The sequence below is a fragment of the Carica papaya genome, chromosome 2, assembly GCF_054855325.1.
Source record: "Carica papaya isolate Zhongbai chromosome 2, ASM5485532v1, whole genome shotgun sequence".
Classification (NCBI taxonomy): domain Eukaryota; kingdom Viridiplantae; phylum Streptophyta; class Magnoliopsida; order Brassicales; family Caricaceae; genus Carica; species Carica papaya.
In genome coordinates, this window is record NC_142310.1 from 16,038,656 (window position 1) to 16,057,500 (window position 18,845).

Here is an 18,845-nt window from a genome sequence, read left to right on the forward strand (position 1 = left end):
CCGGAGCGAACCACCGTCATGGGTGGCAAAGTCGGTGCCGGAGCACGGCAGCGGCGGCGTGCCAGAACCACAAAATTAGCTAGAAAGAGTTTTGGACATTGATTTTTTATTTTTTGTGTATTTTTTGGTACGTGACGAGTGTTTTTGATTTTACAGGAAAAATTCAAAAAACTTGGGACTCGTTAGGAGGCGTAGGAGACAGTGCAACATCTCGAAAGGGTGAAGATCCCTTACTCTATTCTCCATTACAATAAAATGAGGGTTAATGATGTATAATTTTATATTTTTATGAAAATTTAGAAAACTTTAAAAATAATTACAGGTCACTAGTGGAGGCGAAACCAGTTAGTTCACAATTGTCCTAATTTCTTGTTTACTTTTCTGTACTGTCCTACTTGTTTATTATCATATTGTGCATGTTCTTAATTTATAGTTTCTATGGTCTTATCGATTTATCTGGTTACTCGATCCTCTATTATGATAAACTATATCGTCTGCATAAATGTAATCTAATTGATATGTAAATATAATATGATATATTAGTCTGCGTTTGTTGGTTGTTTTATTGATGAGAATCTTTATGTGAAAGACTTACTAGGTACCCAAGGAAAGGGCAGACGAGCCCGGTACATAAGAAACCCTACCGTGAACGTTACCCAGTCGAACGGGGGGGTAAAAAGTCTCTTACCGAAAAGGTTCGAAAGATATAGTTCACCCTCATACCAAACGGGGTATTGAGAAGATTGAATGCTTGACGCCCATTACCGAGCGGGATATAGGACGACTTATTAATTGTTAAAATTGGATATTGAGTTTACGAGTAGGGGAACATCCTTATGGACTCCCAGGGGTACTAGTAAGCAAGTAAGAGAGGAAAATTGTCGTCTCTTATTCTCTTGTGCGTGAAAATAAAAAATGGTAAGGATATGGGTCTTCATAGGTTTTTTTTTTAAAAACTCATAACAGTAAGTATCAAACAAATGTTTTTAAGTTAAATATATTTAATTAAACTAAGGGCTCCATTAGTTGTTTTTTTTTATTTTTACCAATCTTCAGTTTTTCGTATTAGTGAGTAGTGTGATATTTTTATTGGGTTAGTGTAACTCATCCCTGCATTAACCATTTAAGATCAAGAGGACCAGGATCCCTGATCAACAAGGAAACTGTGAGTAGTTTACCTCCTGGACCCCTTCAAGAGCTAGTGGAGGTTAACCCTAGGATATTTATCTATTTCTTTCATATCATCTATTTGTTTCTTTTTTTATGATCTACTGTAGTAGAGACATTCTCGTAACCTTATTGGACATTCTAATTTATTGTGTAATGAATAAAAACCTAACATATTATTCGTTTCCGTAGTTAAATTATAAATTCATTTTATTTAGGTTTCAGACTTTTACACTTATCTTCCATAACATCCATCGTGGGGCTTTGAGCCTGCAATAATAATCCGAAAAGCTTGAGATATTCAATATCTTACTATTAACTTAAAATGGTGGAACATAACAAAAGTGCCAAGGCTTGGATTTTGGTTTTTATATAGTAATGCAGTAAATTAGTATTTAAGCTAAGAATTTGTGCTAGAGCTAAATGTTTGTACTAATCTAGATATTTGTGTGAATTTACATAAGGATTTTCACTTAGAGAAGTTATATGTTTGTGTCGAGAAATTGATGGTTTTTGTTGAGAAGGTGTGGGATGAGAGATATGAAAGCTTAGGAATTTTTCAAAATGGTTACAAGAAATGAGGGAACTTAAGTTGACAAATGTAGTTATTAGGGATGAAGAAAAGAGAACGGTATGTACTCGTAAAAAAAAAGGAAGAAAAAATAAGGAAAAGTGATTGGTAGCATGACAAACACTTGTCTGTCACACTAGTAACCTTTTTAAGCTGGATGTTCATGTGGTGATGTCATCTTTCATGTCGAGATCCACCTAACACTGTTAGATGGATCATTAGTGGTAAATGCTTATTCAAAAACATAAACTTGAAAGTACAAATTTTGTTTTAATATAAAAATACTACAATGCACAATTTGAACATTCTCGAATAATACAAGAATATTCAGAGTGTGTATTATTTTTTAATAACATTTTAAAAATATTTCTCACAATAAACATTCAAGGTATGTTATAACTTTTTAAATTTTATAATTTATGATTATCCATACCTCTTGATCTTTATAGAATTTATACTTGATTAATATTTTTGTATCAACTAATAAATACATGTTGTAAAAAATTCTACCTAGTGTAGTGAATTTTAAAAAAACTTATTTATTTTCTTGTATTCTCTTATTTATTTATTTTTTTTATCATATTTGGTTAAATTATAATACATATAATTTATTATGCTTAGATTGTGATCAATTACTTAAATTTTCTAGTAGTATTAAATATAAATCTCAAAATTAAAAATTATGAAGAATCTTAAATAATTAACGTACTCTTCATAAAAATAAAATAAAAATAAAAATTTCGCGCATGCTTTTATTTCAACGAAAATGGGGTGTCGCGTTAACCAGTCGCAAATCTAGAAGTGGTGCTGGGGTCATGTACTAAACACCGCTCTCTTCTCTCTGAAGAAAGAAAGAAGGAAGAAGAGAATCAAAGCAAACACAAGAGATTCACATTTGTAATCGTTTGACTCCTGCTGGAATCTGGATCATTAGATCCGATCCCCGCCGGCAACCGCCATGCCGTCCTTTACCGTTCGATTTAGCCTTTCTCTCTTCGCCTTCCTCTTCCTCTTCCTCTCTTCTGTTATCGCCTCTGAGTATGATCACAAGGTATCTCTATTTTCCTCTTTGTTAGTGACTTCACCTGCTTGTTGAGCCGTGACTAGCTTTTTGATACCTAGATCTTGTTATTTTCGTTATATTTATGCTTTAAGTTGACTCGGATCTGTTCATTTTGGGGTTGCTGTTCTTTGGTGTTTCATTCTTGGGTTGTTGTTAGAGTGCTTGTTCGTAAATAAGGCCTCTATTATTCATAGAGCTTATGGTTTATCAGAGTTTTTAGACTTTCTCACTAGCGAAGTACATATCTCTGTATGTGTTTGTGCGTAAATTACTTTAACTAAATGGCTTATGTTACAAGTGGATTTTAGGTATTTACTTATTCCTTCGTTATTTACTGAGATATGTATGCGATATACGTATAGAAATTCCTTCTATAATGTGATGGAGTTCCCGTCTGATATTGTGTACATGCCACAATAGTGACGGCAAATGGGACTACGGTGGTCGTGATTTCTCTGTGGTTCGGCCTTGGTTGCCCATTCCACAATCAACTTTTCTATGGATATCTCGGCATTTTGTTTATATCTCTAGGTTTCTCAATCTCAGCAATCTTTTTCCTAAGTTCTGACATGGTTTCTTCTATACTCTTTTTAGAAAGTATTTCCAATCAAAACGTTCAAGCACATATTAGAATTGAGATGAAGGCCATCTGACAAAATGGAAATGTGTTTGTAGATTGGTCCAATGAGATAGCACAACTTTATTTTATTTTACCTTACTAATGTAGTATCCTTGCATTAACGAAGGAGGGCTAAATTTTCCTTGTAAGGCAGGACAAGATTCTGGTGGATGTTGTTACCTGTTCAAGAGGGTGGCTGAGACTATGGTTAATATACTTTCTGGTGTCCTTTCTCCTATTGCCTCTGGTGCATGGCTTTTGACTTTGTTAACTTGAGGTGGGTGGATCAGTTGCAGCAAAGCTTTGGGCTTGGAATGGAATCTGGGGTTTAAGAGAAGGAAAAAATTTACCTCTCTTATGCCCTTGATTATCTTGTTTGTAAATTTGGAAGGAAAGTAATAGAAGTGGGTGAACCTGCTTCAGGTGCAGTGGAGCTTTCGGCTTGGTGGAGTATCTGGGGTGATAAAAGCAGAATATTCTCTCTTGTCCCCTTGGCTACTTTGTGGGTTATTCTGAAAGGAAGGAACATAAAATCTTTTAGGCGTCCTTTTTATTCTTTAGGTGGAGTTAGAGACTTAATGGTTGCAAACACTTTTTGTTTGTTGCAAACTCTTGCTTGGGAAGAAATTTAAGCTAGTGATACCAAATATTATGTCCTTCCCGTAAAGGTAAGCGATTCATAATTCTTATTGAGAAATCTGCATCATAGTTGCCCCCCCCCAGAATGCAGCAAATTTGAGTTGCTTGCCATGAGCAGTGGGAAACTGCCACCCGGTTGAAGGTCTTTCTGTTTGTTCTTTATGCTAATAGGCAGTATATTTTACAATTTATATCTATGTCCAGAGTAATCACTTACTATGATGTAAAGGCGATATCTTTTGACTGGATTCAGATGTGGGATGCATGAGCTAACTAGTAAGATCTGTCTGAAGAATGTCAAGTCCCTCAGTCATGAAAACATGTAAAGAAAAGGACAAAACGAGTGTATTTTTAGTTTTGCAAATTTGTGTTTAAATGGAATCTTCTTTTGGTCCACCCAATTGCATTTTATATTTATATTTCTTTGTTTTGTTAAATTGGATTTCAAATATTAGCCTGCAGTTGCAGCAAGTTCTGGTGTTCAGAAGTAAATGACATGCCTTATAATGTTACGAAATCATTTCTAAAAGGAATTGGGTAGTTTTGGGTGTTATTATTGGAGCATATTGCAGAATTTCAAGGATCACTTTACGCCTCAATTTCTGTGGACAGACTGGATACTTTACGCCTCAATTTCTGTGGAGAGACTGGATCTTTTGGCATTGCTTTGGGCTAAGGCCGTACACACAATGAGTCTCTTTTGGTTAAATCTTTCTACAAAAAGTTGTACAAGTATAATGATGCTGGTATACACTTTCCTGTCAGGCAGATTTGGAAGATCAAAATTCCTCCCGGATCTCTTTTTTCGCTTGGGAGGCTAGTCAAGAACGTTTCTTGACCATAGACAACTTGAAGAAGAGGAGAAAGATTTTGGTTAACAAGTTTTCTCTTCAAGAAAGATGAGGAGACTTGTAAACATGTGTTACTATGCTGTTTGGTACAAGCTATGGACTATGGTTGATGGGCTGTTGGGTGTACATAGGTGATGGCAGGTTCGGTGAGGGAGGAAATTTGGGCGTGGAAGCGCATTAGAGGCTGAAAACAGATGGACTTTATCCCGCTTACTATCTTTTGGGTCGTGTGAAAAGAGATGAATAAGAGGGCTTTTGAGGGGGTCCATGACATTAATGGTTTTGATATTTTAAAGAATAAGTGGTTCCAAACCCTTGGTTTTTTGTTACAGAGTCCTCCTTTGGGTATTATGGAGGATTTTGCGGAACTTGTTGAATATTAATAGATTTGTAAATGTTGTAAATGGGTGACACCCTCTTGGTACTTATATTAATACATATTCATGTTTTATCTCAAAAGAAAAGGCTCACAATTCTTTCATAGATGTTTTACTATCCATCCTTCAAAGGAGTCAGGAGGCAATTTGGATTGATTTTCTTGTTTCTTTTTGTTTTCTTTTCCTCTGTTTTTATGGAGGTTTTCTGAGGATGTCTTATCCTCCTCTTTATATTTCTTACTTATCTGTTGTTTAATAATATTTATTTCTTAAAGAAAAATAGTTCTTAAAAGTGTTTCTGCTGTCATCTTGTATTTCCTATCACAAGAATAATAAATGCCGTTAGTGGACGATGATTGAAATTTTTACTTGCAAACAAGAGTTTTTAAATTGTACCCTTTCCTTTTAGTTTTTCTGGTTGTTTCCTGTTCATTAAAGGGATAATAAATAATCCCCGTCTGATTTCTACACATATTTTTGTTTTTGTTGTCTATATTGGTGATAATGAATTAGCTTCATTAAAAATTATAGCTCCAACATTATACTGTTCCCATGTATTGCGCTATATTTTATGTTGTTTTGGCATCTGAATTGCCAATTTGCTGATACATTCTTTGTTTTTGCCCAGTATCAACCTGATGAGCCAGTTACTCTTTGGGTTAATAAAGTTGGTCCATACAATAATCCACAAGAAACATACAACTATTATATTCTCCCATTTTGTCACCCATCTGGCAATCCTGCTCACAAATGGGGTGGACTTGGTGAAGTCTTGGGTGGAAATGAACTTATCGACAGTCAGATAGATATTAAGTTCTCAAGTATGTGAACTTCATCATATTTGCTAATGTGGTTTAGATAATAATTAGAAGTTAACTGCATTTGGTGACTGTTTTCTGTTCTTTTTCTCAGAGACTGTTGATAAAGGTATCATCTGTCAACTGGAACTTGATGAAGCAAAGGTCAAGCAGTTCAAAGATGCAATTGAGAACAGCTACTGGTTTGAGTTTTTCATGGGTATGTTTAATTGAATCTTTTTCCGTCCATATTTGGGAGTGAAAATATCTATTGGAGCTTTAATGTTCTTAGAAATATAGTACACATATGATTAATTAATTTTTTGGATTAAGACTATTTTTTCCTGAGGTTATAATGGTTTTGGAAGTATAATACACAATAGGACTGATTCATTTTTTTGGATTAAGGCTATCTTTTTGAGTAAGTACACGTATGGACTGATGGGCCAACAATTAGATGATTTTAGTAAAATATCAACATTTATGTGATTAACATATGTAATCAATGATAGAACTATTAAGAGTTGTTTAGGTGTCTTTTGCTTGATTTTGTAAGCTTTATTAGGAGGTGGAAGGTTTAAGTTTGCCATGGTGCTTACATTTTTTCTTCTTGGATTTTTCATGTACCCTGCTCTTTGATTTTCTTACTGCAAGTTCAGATGATCTTCCTCTATGGGGTATGTATTCCTGTTCATTTTTTTGAAAAAGAAAATCTAATTCCGGATCCTGGTTGAATGTACTTTCTCATTTTTTTGTGTTGCTGTAGGCTTTGTTGGTGAACTGCGTCCTGATAAGAACAGCAATAATGGCAAGCATGTTCTTTATACACATAAGGATATTGTTGTTAAGTACAATAAAGATCAGGTTTGTGGCTATTCATATCTCTTGACTTCTATTATTGACTTGAGAATCTGTTGTTGGTACTATACCAGATTCATCTTCATGCAGATTATTCATGTAAATCTTACTCAAGAGAGCCCGAGACCACTGGAAGCAGGGAGAACATTGGACTTGACCTATTCTATCAAATGGATATCAACTAATGTAACATTTGCACGTCGCTTTGATGTTTATTTGGATTATCCTTTCTTTGAACATCAGGTAAATGTTTACCATTACTTTTTTGTCCCTTTGCATTTTCTTCAAAATTTCTAATAGTTATCACTATTTTTCGATCTGCAGATCCATTGGTTCTCTATTTTTAATTCGTTCATGATGGTTATTTTCCTTACTGGTTTGGTGTCAATGATACTGATGCGAACGCTTAGAAATGACTATGCGAAATATGCTCGGGAAGATGATGATCTGGAGACCTTGGTGATGACTCGTTAACTTTCTGATATTTGATCATTTTTATTTTTGGCTTTACTATTGCCATTTTTGTTCCCTTCTGTTTTATGTTTTATATAATGAGTTACAGTAGATTCTAACAGTTCATATTCTTGTTAATGCAACATCAACTACAGGAGAGAGATGTGAGTGAAGAGTCTGGGTGGAAACTTGTTCATGGTGATGTTTTCCGGCCTCCTCGCAATCTCGTTATCCTTTCAGCTGTCGTTGGCACTGGTGCTCAGCTAGCATTGCTTGTTCTCCTGGTCATTTTATTGGCAATTGTGGGAACACTATACATTGGGTATGTTCCTTGAATCCATTTATGGATATCTATTATGATTCTGTACATCAAAATGTTTGTGCTTGTCATGCCTGAGCTTACTACAATTACCACCGTTTTGAGTGGGTGGATAGGAAAAGCAATTATTGTTTGCGTGGTAAAATCTGTTGTCTGGTTACTTCTCTATATTAACATCAAATCACATTCCTGGTTCAGGAGAGGAGCTATTGTCACAACTTTTATTGTGTGCTATGCTCTAACATCCTTCATTTCTGGTTATGTGAGTGGCGGGATGTACTCACGCAATGGGGGTATGCATTTAACTATTAATTGTCAGATTCATTTCTCTGCTTGGTTGTGTCTAACATTTTCTATTTTCCCCTATTTTACTTTATATTTACAATATTTGGTTTCTTTTTTTGGTTTATTCAGGCAAAAATTGGATAAAATCAATGATCCTTACAGCATCTCTATTCCCATTTATGTGCTTCGGGATTGGCTTTGTCTTGAACACAATTGCTATATTCTATGGATCTCTGGCTGCTATTCCCTTTGGCACAATGGTGGTAGTTTTTGTGATTTGGGCCTTCATTTCTTTCCCTCTGGCTCTTCTTGGTACAGTTGTTGGAAGAAACTGGAGTGGTGCTCCAAACAATCCATGTCGTGTGAAGACTATCCCTCGTCCAATTCCTGAGAAGAAATGGTACCTCACACCATCCGTAGTCTCTTTGATGGGAGGTTTGCTACCCTTTGGAAGTATATTCATTGAGATGTATTTTGTTTTCACGTCCTTCTGGAACTACAAGGTAAATCATTACTCTTTTAGCCATCACAAAAATAAAGGAAAAATGGAAAAAAGGGAAAAGGCTTAGTTCAAATGAATAATGTCGAACATGTGTTGGAAGATAATTATATTCTTATTGCAGTTTTTTTTTATCAATTTCTTAAACTTGATTTTACTTTTGAAATTTCAATTGATGCTGTCTCAAACCTAATGCAAAATTTGTATTTGTGCTCGACAGGTTTACTATGTCTATGGCTTTATGCTGCTGGTTTTTCTTATCCTCATCATTGTAACTGTTTGTGTAACAATTGTGGGGACTTACTTTCTGCTTAATGCGGAGAACTATCACTGGCAGTGGACATCTTTCTTCTCTGCTGCCTCAACAGCAGTCTATGTGTACCTGTACTCCATATATTACTACTATGTGAAGACTAAAATGTTTGGTTTCTTCCAGACAAGCTTCTACTTTGGATACACGTTGATGTTTTGCCTTGGTTTGGGAATCCTCTGTGGTGAGTTCGACAGTTTTTTAGCAAAGGCACATTACAAAACTTTGGCTAGCTTTTATCATTCCTCATTTCTTACCTTTACAGTGTTATTATTGCTAGCAGATTGATTTTTTTTTACAAGTATTTCCCCGTCTTTGCATATGAAGCTGGTTATTCTTCTGAATACTGTTTTTGAAAGAAAAAATATATCTGTTCACACCAAGGAGGTGCAATCCATATACAAAATTACATATTATAGGGTCTCCAGGATTCTCATAGGAATAGAGGATGACCTTAATAAAAAAAAAGACCTAGGGTTTATTTATTAAAAAAAAAAAAAAAAAAAAAAACCTAGGATTATTTTTCTGACTATTATTACAGGATATGGTCATACTTTTGTCATTCTGCAAATTTCATGAAATATTTCAATCTTTAGGAAGCTTGATTATTGAAATTCAGGCAGGATTGAAATTGGACTTTTTGACTTCGAACTTGATCTTTATCTTAAAGTTGTCCACAGTATATTCTTGTCCAATCCGTTTAGGGTTCTTCGAGATTTTTCTGAAGCCTATTGATAAATTTTTCTTTCCACTCTTAACATGATTTATTTATCCATAAAAGAAAATATTCTGTGGCGAAGGCATACGGAGTTTCTACCTCTATGAGCTGATTGACTAAATTGTTTTGTGGTTTAATTTCCTAACAACAGTATGAGATGTAAAGTTCCCTTACTTTGGGAGAAAACATTATGTAGTGACTTAGGTCTTTAACCAGCCATTCTTCTCCAGCTGTTTGTCTTGGCCATTAGCTAAGGAGGGTTTTTCCCAGTCACCCGTGAAGTGGTATTATGAGTTACTTTTTTATGAAAAAAATGGTCATATGAGTTACTTGTTGTGGCTAATTAGGTTTCTAAAACAGAGCACTAACGCAAGGACCTAACTTTTTGCTTGAATGTGCAGGAGCTGTTGGTCATCTTGGCTCTAATTTGTTTGTGAGGAGGATCTACAGAAACATCAAGTGTGACTAGATTATTCGAGAGTGGAACCATAGACCTGGTGATGCTTCCTGAGAATTATGGCTGCTGGGACTGGTAGGTTTTAAGAGGAAGCCAGTAGGAACGAGAAGTGTATGGAAGAGCCAGAGTTCAGCCAATGAAATTGCAGGGTGAGTAGGAAGTATTGTTGTCGACCTGAAATCTGGTTCGGACTAGGGGAAGCCCTGAGCTTTTTTGGTTTTTCCCCCAAGCTGTAAGTGAAAAGCCTTAATTTAGGATTTGGAGATTGTTTAAACTTTTAGCAAAAACAGCTGACAGCTGTCATCTTATATTCTTTTTCCCTTAATCCTTTTATGTAGAGAAGAGTATTTTCTCCTGAAATTGTTTGCTTTTTGTAATCATTTGTGGAGAGAAGAAAGGTCACCAGGGCAAGGGTATTAGGAATTGAGCATACTGGAGTTGGTACCATATTGATTTTGTAATCTTTCCAGGTTTGCACATGTTTATGCAGGGAAAAAACTACATGACGAATTTCAAATTGAATGTCTGTCTTAAATTTTGGTAAGATCTTAATTCCACCACATCATTACCGGATGAGATCTAATTGTTTATGTTTACAATCTCAATTATCAAGCATTGAAATTTTAATGGTAAAGATAGATTGGAAAAATGGAAGGATAATGGAAACGCAACCGGAGGTCAGAGAAGTTCACAGAAGACAATTTTCAGATTAAAAATGTGGGAAGTCGCATGTTTTGTAAAATAGAACGCTTTTGTATTAAGATCAGTGGGCTTGTGGTATTTGTAGGCGTTTGCAGAAGGAAAGTTTATGGAGGAAATGGTTCGTAGAGCACACAGAAATGAGTGGTTTGGTTTTTGACAAGTAGGTCATCAAGTGGGTGATTCCATTTCTTGCAGGCATCACATCTGATTGCAACATTTTTTGAACCCTTTGTTTATTTTTCGCTTTTTCTTAAATTATTCTTTTTCGAACACCTAAGTTTCTTATTTATTTTGTTTTTCTTCTCTGTGTAAGTCAGAAGCTGTTGATCCACGCATCACATGGATTGTGGCAACCACATTCATTCATTGAGTGAGAAGATAAAGTAAGCCACAAAAACATGCCATGTGGCAGATAGGATTTCATGCCACTTCATCTCGTGCCACATTTTCCCATTTATGAATACTTGCAACCCTCTCCCATCCACTCTCTAGCACCAACAAGAAGCATTGCAGCCCAAGTTCTGAACACAAAAATGGCCTCCACAGCCCTATCCAGCGCCATGGTCAGCACCTCCTTTTTCCGTCGCCAACCCATGGCGACAAGCCTTAAGTCCCTTCCAAGCATTGGACAGGCTCTTTTCGGTGTCAAATCCGGACGAGGTGGTCGTATAACAGCAATGGCAACTTACAAAGTTAAGCTGATTACACCAGATGGAACAAGCGAATTTGATTGCCCTGATGACCAATACATTCTTGACGTGGCTGAGGAGCAAGGCATTGACCTTCCTTACTCTTGCAGGGCTGGTGCTTGCTCTTCCTGCGCAGGAAAGGTTGTGGAAGGTAATGTTGATCAATCCGACAACCAATTCCTTGATGATGATCAGCTGGGTAGCGGCTATATTCTCACTTGTGTGGCTTATGTTCAGTCTGATGTTGTGATTGAGACACACAAGGAGGAAGAGTTGGTGGGTTGATTTATTCCTTGTGTCTTTCTTTATCATGTGTCTACGCCTGCGGTTTCTTGCTAATTTACCTGTAGTGTACTGAATTATCATTTCAAGGGATACACTTGTTTTTCTCTTATCTTCTGTTTTGTGTGAACAAATTAATAACCATCAACTCTTTAGCTTCCTTTTCTATTCACTCTTCCTAATTTCCTCCATCAATATATGTATATGTATATATGTAATCTCTGTTCACTCCATTACCAGATTCATTCATGCAGGAAATAGTCATTACACTGTAAGCTACCTTTGGAAATAGTTAGATCTGCTTGCCAAAATGATGAATGTAAGAGAGGTTTGTATTCCTCCTTTGGGGATAAGGGGGTAAAAGATTGGTGGCCACAATTCTTTCAAATGTAACCTATTGACAAAAAATTACCAACATATATATATATAGATCTTTTAAAAACATTAAATTAACAATTTGATAAAACATAAAGTTAAAAATATATTAAATAAAAATATTATTTATATTCTATTAGAGAGAATAAAAAAGCTATAATATGATAATCCGAATCAATCTACCACGTTCCATCCTGATTTATTAAAATAAATAAATATAAAAGTTGTCAGATTGAATTAATTCTTAAGTGAATTTAAGTTGAATTGGGTTTGGTTTTAGAAGCAAAAACCATGTTTGCTCCCAACATGGTTATATTAAACTGTTGCCCATATAATATATATATATATATATATATATATATATACACATATTTAACTTGGTGTCTGTACATATTCCAGACCAGGCAAATTAAAGCCCAACGTTTCGCTTTTATAGGACGTCCAAACAGCGTCGTTTTTACTGGGCCTCGTGTTGAACGATGCCGTTTGGGTGTCTTCCATGGTACTGGACCTCCTTAGAATGACGTCGTTTCAATTAAAAGGGGAAGGGCCTCAATATCCCTTGGGCTGAATTTCTTGGACCAGAGAACCAAAATAAACTCTCCTGGGCGGCAAAATAAATTGAATTTCTTCCTTTTTCTTTTTTGTTTCTCTCTCTTTTTTTGAATTCTTATTTTTCTCCTTTTTCTCTGAACATCAAATAATATATAATAAAAATTAATAAAAAAAATAACAACTTACATTGATAACAAAACTAAATTACGAAGATAACAAATTAAAATTTAAGTAAATTCAAATTTGCATTTTTATTTTTATTTTTATATTATAATCAAAATGATTTAAATTTTAGATTAGACAAAATTGAGATATGACAATTTCATCTTCTATTACTCTAGTTTTAGTACAATTATTCTTTTAAAAATACACTTAAAAATGATGTTAATATAAATTAAGTGTTTATTATTTTATCAAAATCTATACATGTATTGTAATAAGTTCACTTTATCGAATTTTTTTTTTTTTAAATCATGTTTTAAATTAATGAGATTGATTGACATACCTACTGCTATCTAGTTGATTGAATCTAATGAGTTATATTAACTTAATTAAAAATTTCTTAAGTTGAGAGATAATAGAAGAAACATTTTTAAAAGTTAACTCTTGTCCACACATAGAAATGTTCAATCTTTTAAGTATTGATACTATGATTACATGTTTCCCCATATTGAGGCTTTGGATGTTAATATCCTTTTTCTCCAACTTGTTGATCTATTAAGTCTTTCTAACTTTGTCAATTTTAATTTTTTTGACAGAGTCAATATTGAAGAAACTTGATTAATTTATATAATCAATATAATAGATCCATATGTCTTTTTTTTTTCTTTTTTTTTTTCAAATTTTTCTTAGATTAAATGTAATATTAAAAAAATTAAGGTTTATGGAGAGATTTAAATGATCCTACATGACCATAGAAAAAAAAAATGTGGATAATAGTATTCTAAGTGCAACCTCACCAAAATGATCTTATAATGGTTGTAAAAGTCCACTAAAAACTTGGAAAAAGGAATCTACAATCTTATTTTAAAAGAAAACTTTAAAGAAAAACATCTTGTTCATCCTATCTATTTTAAAAAAAGCAAGAAGGATGGTGATTATTGATTGAGGTATCTAGTGTACTTAAACTATTTGATTAAGAGCCTATATTCCATTTAATTAAGAATTAGTTGAATCTTAATGGATGGTGGTTTCTTATTCGTAATACTTTAACTCATTTTTTTTAGAAGAGAAAACATAACTAATATCATAAGTAAAAGTTGACTCAAGATTAAATAGAAAAGCAGAAAATATACATATAATTGAGTTGAGAGTAAAATCATGTGATTTCTTTCCTATAAAAGTTGAAAAGCTCTTCAAATGCATAAAATTAGTGACTTGAAAAATGAAGAATAAACAAGACATGAAGAAGGAAATGTATGAATTGGAAGAGGTGCTAATATAAAGATACAATCACAAAATTCTTAAAATTATTGTAAGATAATACCTAATTAGCACGAGAGAAATTAAAAACATTAAAAATATATGCGAAGTTAAGAGAAAGAAAAATAGTAAATGACATTAATATACACTTTTTCACGACAATGTGCACATATAAAAACCAATATTTATTTCTTTGAGAAATGTAAACTTGACTCTATGTATGTATTCAATCAATAACAAATTTTTAATTTCAAAACATATTCAATTTAAAGTAATATTCGACCTCCAGAAAACACTCACTCCCTTAGAGATCTTCTATTCATTTGATCTCACTAATTTTGGACAAACAAATAGGTTAAGTGACTAAGTCTTTAGTAAACAATCTTACCACCTATTGACTCTATTTTACACAATTATATATTAGTAGGCATTTACATTTGATATAAGGTGCCAACTATTTTTCGTCCATTTAGTTGTTTTCCTGTTATTGATTTAAGCATTGCATTCATTCTGCTCTATGCTTGTAATTGTAATCACATTCTCTTGCCCATTTCTTAGAGAAGAGAAGATTCTTGGCATAGAAGAAGAGCATTCTCGCTCAGAGAGTAGACTTAAGCTTTCATGGAAAATTCTTTTATGGTAAGACGACCGAAAGAGGAAAATGGCGTGAATTGAGCCTTGGGAGTGTTGTCCACGTGAGTAAGATCTTAGCGGGCAACAACAAATGAGAGAAATACTTGAAAAAGGTACAGCAATTTCGATGCAGTCGAAAATGGATCTGTTGACAGGCTCAGCAACAAAGACAAAGACAATAATATAAACAATAAAATCTGTCAGATTAGACAGATTCATATTACTTCAATTAATAGAATACTTAAACAAATCACTGAAAATGTTTCCCCCAATCAAGCCTCCAGCTTTTCTCCTTCGTGGATCTTTCGCTTTTATTCACTTGGCCTCTCGCTTTTCTGGGGAAACTTCTTCTACTTTCCAGGGAAATATTCGATATCACATAGCGAATGTTGATGGGAGTTTCTTGTTGAAGATCAGAAAATGGAAGAACTGATAAGGTCGGGGAGGTCGCTTTCGGAGACTCCAACATATGCCGTTGCTACTGTGGTTTCTGTTTTGGTATTTGTTTGTTTTCTGGTTGAGCGCTCTATCTACCGATTTGGAAAGGTAAGGAACCACGGTTATAATGCTGTAAATTTTGTTTGGTTGCTGAGAAAACGTGAGAATCTGAAACTAATTACTATTGCATTTTGTTTCAGCTGCTTTTCTTAGCTTGTCTGATTACTGGTAACTTGGAATTGGAAGGCGCATTATTGTTTATCAAAATCCCCTGTTTTCTTCATGAAACAATATGTCATTCAGAATGCTGTTCTTTTCTCGAGAAAATATGGGAATGATGGAGGAAAAGTGTTTACAATTTTAATTCTGTCTAGACTGTTTGTTTATAAATTAAGTAATTTAATAAATTTATTTGAAAATAATTTTTAATTGTCTGAAACAAATTTATACTTCTAAAATACTTTTTAAAACTTAATTGATTACTGTTTGTGAAATCAATCTTAACATTTTTTCCCAATGTCAAAATTTCATTCAAATTTAAGTTTGAGATGATTTCGTATGTACTTGATTAATTCCATATTAAAATTCATATTTGGAACAATTGAATTCAGCAAAAGGTGTGAGATTCATATCTAAATTTACATGCTAATATAAACCTATAATTCACAAATGACCTCCACACTTTTTTGTCAAATTCCAAACATAGTATATTTCAAAAAGGATTTCTCTGCTTGAAATCTGAACTTTTCATATTTTCCCTTTTGAAAGGATTCAATTGTTCCAAGTAAGATTTTGGTTTTATCCATATGCTTGAAATTCGAGGAGACAATAGGTATAATCTCTCTGTTGGTAAAATGAGAGGAAATTAAGCCTTCAATAAATTTTAGATGCTCTGGAGCCATATAATTTTGTGGGATGAGTACATCGGTTATCGATATTAAAAAGCAAAAGCAATGCAGAAAAGTAAAATGATATGAGATTTATGTGGTTTAGTGGATGTAATCTAAGGGATGGATTTACATTCACTATAGAAGAAATATGAAAACTACGTCTTTCTTTCATGCCAAAATCCTAGTTGCAATAATAAATCCTCTGTTTTGGTTGTTTTTTTCCCCTTAAAGATTTTAAATTGCAAATGCATGCTAAAAGGTTGGAAATTGGAGAACGAGAAATGTATGAATGTTACAGCAGTCTTTGATTGATAAGAATAAGAAAAGAGTAGTAGAAATATGTAATATTGGTATTTGTTGAGTAAGAAAATATGTGGCAATGTAAGTTGAGTTGTTTAGTGTTTTGTAGCTATAATATTATATATTTTAATGTTTAAATATTCAATTTGCTTTTCTTTAATGTGATAGGAGGTAGGAGCAACTGATGATTTTATATTAAATTTGTGAGGAATATTGATTATTGTGTTTGTTGTTTTATAGTGGTTGAAGAAAACTAGAAGGAAGGCTCTCTTTGCTTCTTTGGAGAAGCTTAAGGAAGGTAAGTAGGATTTCATTTACTGCAATATCAGTTTTGTTTTTTGAAAATAAAAATGTATATGTTCAAGAGCCCCAAATCCATATTCAAAGATTTATAAGTTCATTAAAATATCTTTAAGATCCCCAAAGTTCTCATTAGAATAAATCGGATGACCTTAAATCAGAAAGTTCAAAATTTGGAACCAAGAATCCTTAAAGTTAACAAAGTTAGATTTAGCCCCCTCAAAAGCCCTTCTATTCCTTCCTTTCAGATAATCCAAAAAGTAACCAGGGGGATAAGGCCTATCCTCTCATCCCCTTGGATGCCTCTCCAAGCACAAACCTCATCCTTAACAGAACCAGCAACAGCTCAATTCAAACCCTACAAACTATATGCTAGACTCCAATATACTTTGTGTTTGGTTCAAATCTTTTCTATTTTGCCAAGAACATTGAGTTTAGATGATATAATATTTTCATGGTAGAGTTGACGATGCAAGTTTGAGTCAAATTCTCCCACCCCCAATCTAAAAAAAATCTATTGCATTCCATTTAATTTCTAAATCTTAATTCTTTGATATGTAGAAATTAGTTATAACCGGTACTTGACGGATAATTTTGATTTATATCTTCTATTTGATAACCATATATTTTGTATTTTCATTTGTCAAGGAGAAAAATAAAAATAATCTAATTTAAATTGGACATATAATTGACTTAAAATTATAATACTATTTTTATTTATTTATTTATTATATTTATATTACTATTTTTGTTTCATTTTTATGGAGTTGGAATTTGACCTGAACCTAACATAATTGTTTGTGTTTTTGGATATTGTTTCTTCTTATTGAATGAAAATTATGATAAAGGAAATAAGGTTTCTACTTACGGAAATATTCATGTGTTTCTTGATGGTAGAGCTTATGCTGCTTGGGCTTATATCCTTGTTATTGGCGCAATGGGCACGATGGATATCTGAGATTTGTGTGGATTCATCTCTTTTCAGCAGTAGATTTTATATTTGCTCAGAGGAGGATTATGGTACAACTAAGAAATTCCTTTTTGAAAGTTTATTCTCTTATGGGAATGAAACTGAGATTCCCCCCAAGGGACTAAACAGTGGAACATCTCATCAATGTGGTGAGGTAAACTGCTGGGTGAATTATTTGAAATTTTGTGTACCTTCTGTTTTTTAGTACAGGTGACAATGGTTGCATTTCAGGGTCGTGAACCGTTTGTGTCACTGGAGGGGCTTGTGCAACTTCATCGATTTTTATTTGTCCTTGGCATTACTCATGTTCTGTACAGTTGTCTGGCAGTTGGTCTAGCTATGAGCAAGGTGCCTTCCTCATCCCATCTTCAGTTATGTACTAGAAGCAAAAATAAGGCTCTGTTTATTCCATGATAATATTTTCAATTTTTTTTTTTCTAAATTCATGTGTTTGTATATGTTTTATTCATGAAAGTATGTAATAGTTGAATATTTGTGCGATAATCATACTACAAATGAAGTAATTTTCTAGAAAACAATAAAAACAATATTTTAAATTTCTAACTCCATCTCCATTTTCCCTATCATTCTCTTCATTGTGTTTTGTTAATAAAATATATATAAATTTAGAAAATGAAGACTAGACAGGTGTCAACAGTTTCCCAAGAGGCATCAATTGGTGAAAGTCCTTCCTAGTGGATCCCCAGCTCCTTGCAAACTGCTTTTTGTGCTCCAAGATTGCTTGCCATGTTGGCGGAATCTCTCCCTTGTGATTGGTAGAAGAGTAGGCTGTGCAACTTCATCACTTTTAAACTTCTTGAGACGAGAGACACAGAATACTGAATTGGGTACGTGAGTCCTTTGGTGCGGCAAGCTTATAAGCTGGGATTCTAATCTGTTTTAGCATTTCAAAGGACCATAAAACCAAAAGCTAAACATTTTAATCTGTTTTAGCATTTCTAATCTGTTTTAGCATTTCAAAGTGAAGAGTTTTGTGAATGGAGATTTAGTGAAGAAATTTTCCCTTCTTTCTCTTATTAATTTAAGGCACCAAAGGGTGCTATTTAGACAAGAAAACCAGACATCTTTTCAGGAATGTAAGGAAGGGATGATAATAGATTTCTGTTGTTACCATGCCACCTCACCTTCTAGAAGAATGACACCTCACCTATTAGGATTATTCTACTCTGTATAACAGAATGGAGAATAAGAAGTACCTAATTTATTACAGTATTTTCTACACTCCCCCTCAATCTAGTTAACATATATATTGAGTAAAGTTAGATTGGATACAATGTTATCAAAT

At 33.8% G+C, this 18,845-nt stretch overlaps 3 protein-coding genes across 22 annotated transcripts in view; all 3 read left to right on the top strand.

Annotated features, from left to right (window-relative positions):
- Positions 1-2,502: 2,502 nt before the first annotated feature.
- On the top strand, positions 2,503-11,822 carry LOC110809610 (transmembrane 9 superfamily member 1). Of its 12 annotated transcripts, none has more exons than XR_015817040.1 (14): positions 2,503-2,789; positions 5,916-6,108; positions 6,200-6,304; positions 6,744-6,761; positions 6,851-6,948; positions 7,033-7,185; positions 7,267-7,401; positions 7,551-7,717; positions 7,913-8,007; positions 8,129-8,502; positions 8,719-8,992; positions 9,928-10,523; positions 10,771-10,857; positions 10,999-11,822. XR_015817040.1 is itself a non-coding variant. In XM_022035486.2 (12 exons), the coding sequence occupies exons 1-12, from the start codon at positions 2,697-2,699 to the stop codon at positions 9,993-9,995; spliced, it is 1,773 nt and encodes a 590-aa protein (XP_021891178.1). In that variant the 5' UTR covers positions 2,503-2,696; the 3' UTR covers positions 9,996-11,822. The 12 variants fall into 12 exon arrangements, 1 of the variants encoding a protein (XP_021891178.1); XR_015817042.1 differs by having other exon boundaries at positions 11,003-11,822; XR_015817039.1 differs by having other exon boundaries at positions 10,771-10,845.
- On the top strand, positions 11,082-11,822 carry LOC110809611 (ferredoxin-like). The gene has a single exon (XM_022035487.2). The coding sequence runs from the start codon at positions 11,108-11,110 to the stop codon at positions 11,657-11,659; it is 552 nt and encodes a 183-aa protein (XP_021891179.2). The 5' UTR covers positions 11,082-11,107; the 3' UTR covers positions 11,660-11,822.
- Positions 11,823-14,464: 2,642 nt separating this feature from the next.
- MLO4 (Seven transmembrane MLO family protein) overlaps positions 14,465-18,845 on the top strand; it is a 72,757-nt gene continuing 68,376 nt past the window's right edge. For 6 of the 9 annotated variants that reach the window (XM_088213410.1, XM_088213413.1, XM_088213412.1 and 3 more), the window contains exons 1-4: positions 14,466-15,187; positions 16,510-16,567; positions 17,467-17,693; positions 17,771-17,887. In XM_088213410.1, the coding sequence (XP_088069536.1) occupies positions 15,062-15,187; positions 16,510-16,567; positions 17,467-17,693; positions 17,771-17,887 (528 nt within the window). In that variant the 5' untranslated portion in view covers positions 14,466-15,061. Of the gene's footprint in view, positions 15,188-16,509; positions 16,568-17,466; positions 17,694-17,770; positions 17,888-18,845 lie in introns of all 9 variants that reach the window. The other 3 variants (XM_088213408.1, XM_088213407.1, XM_088213406.1) reach the window with 3 other exon arrangements.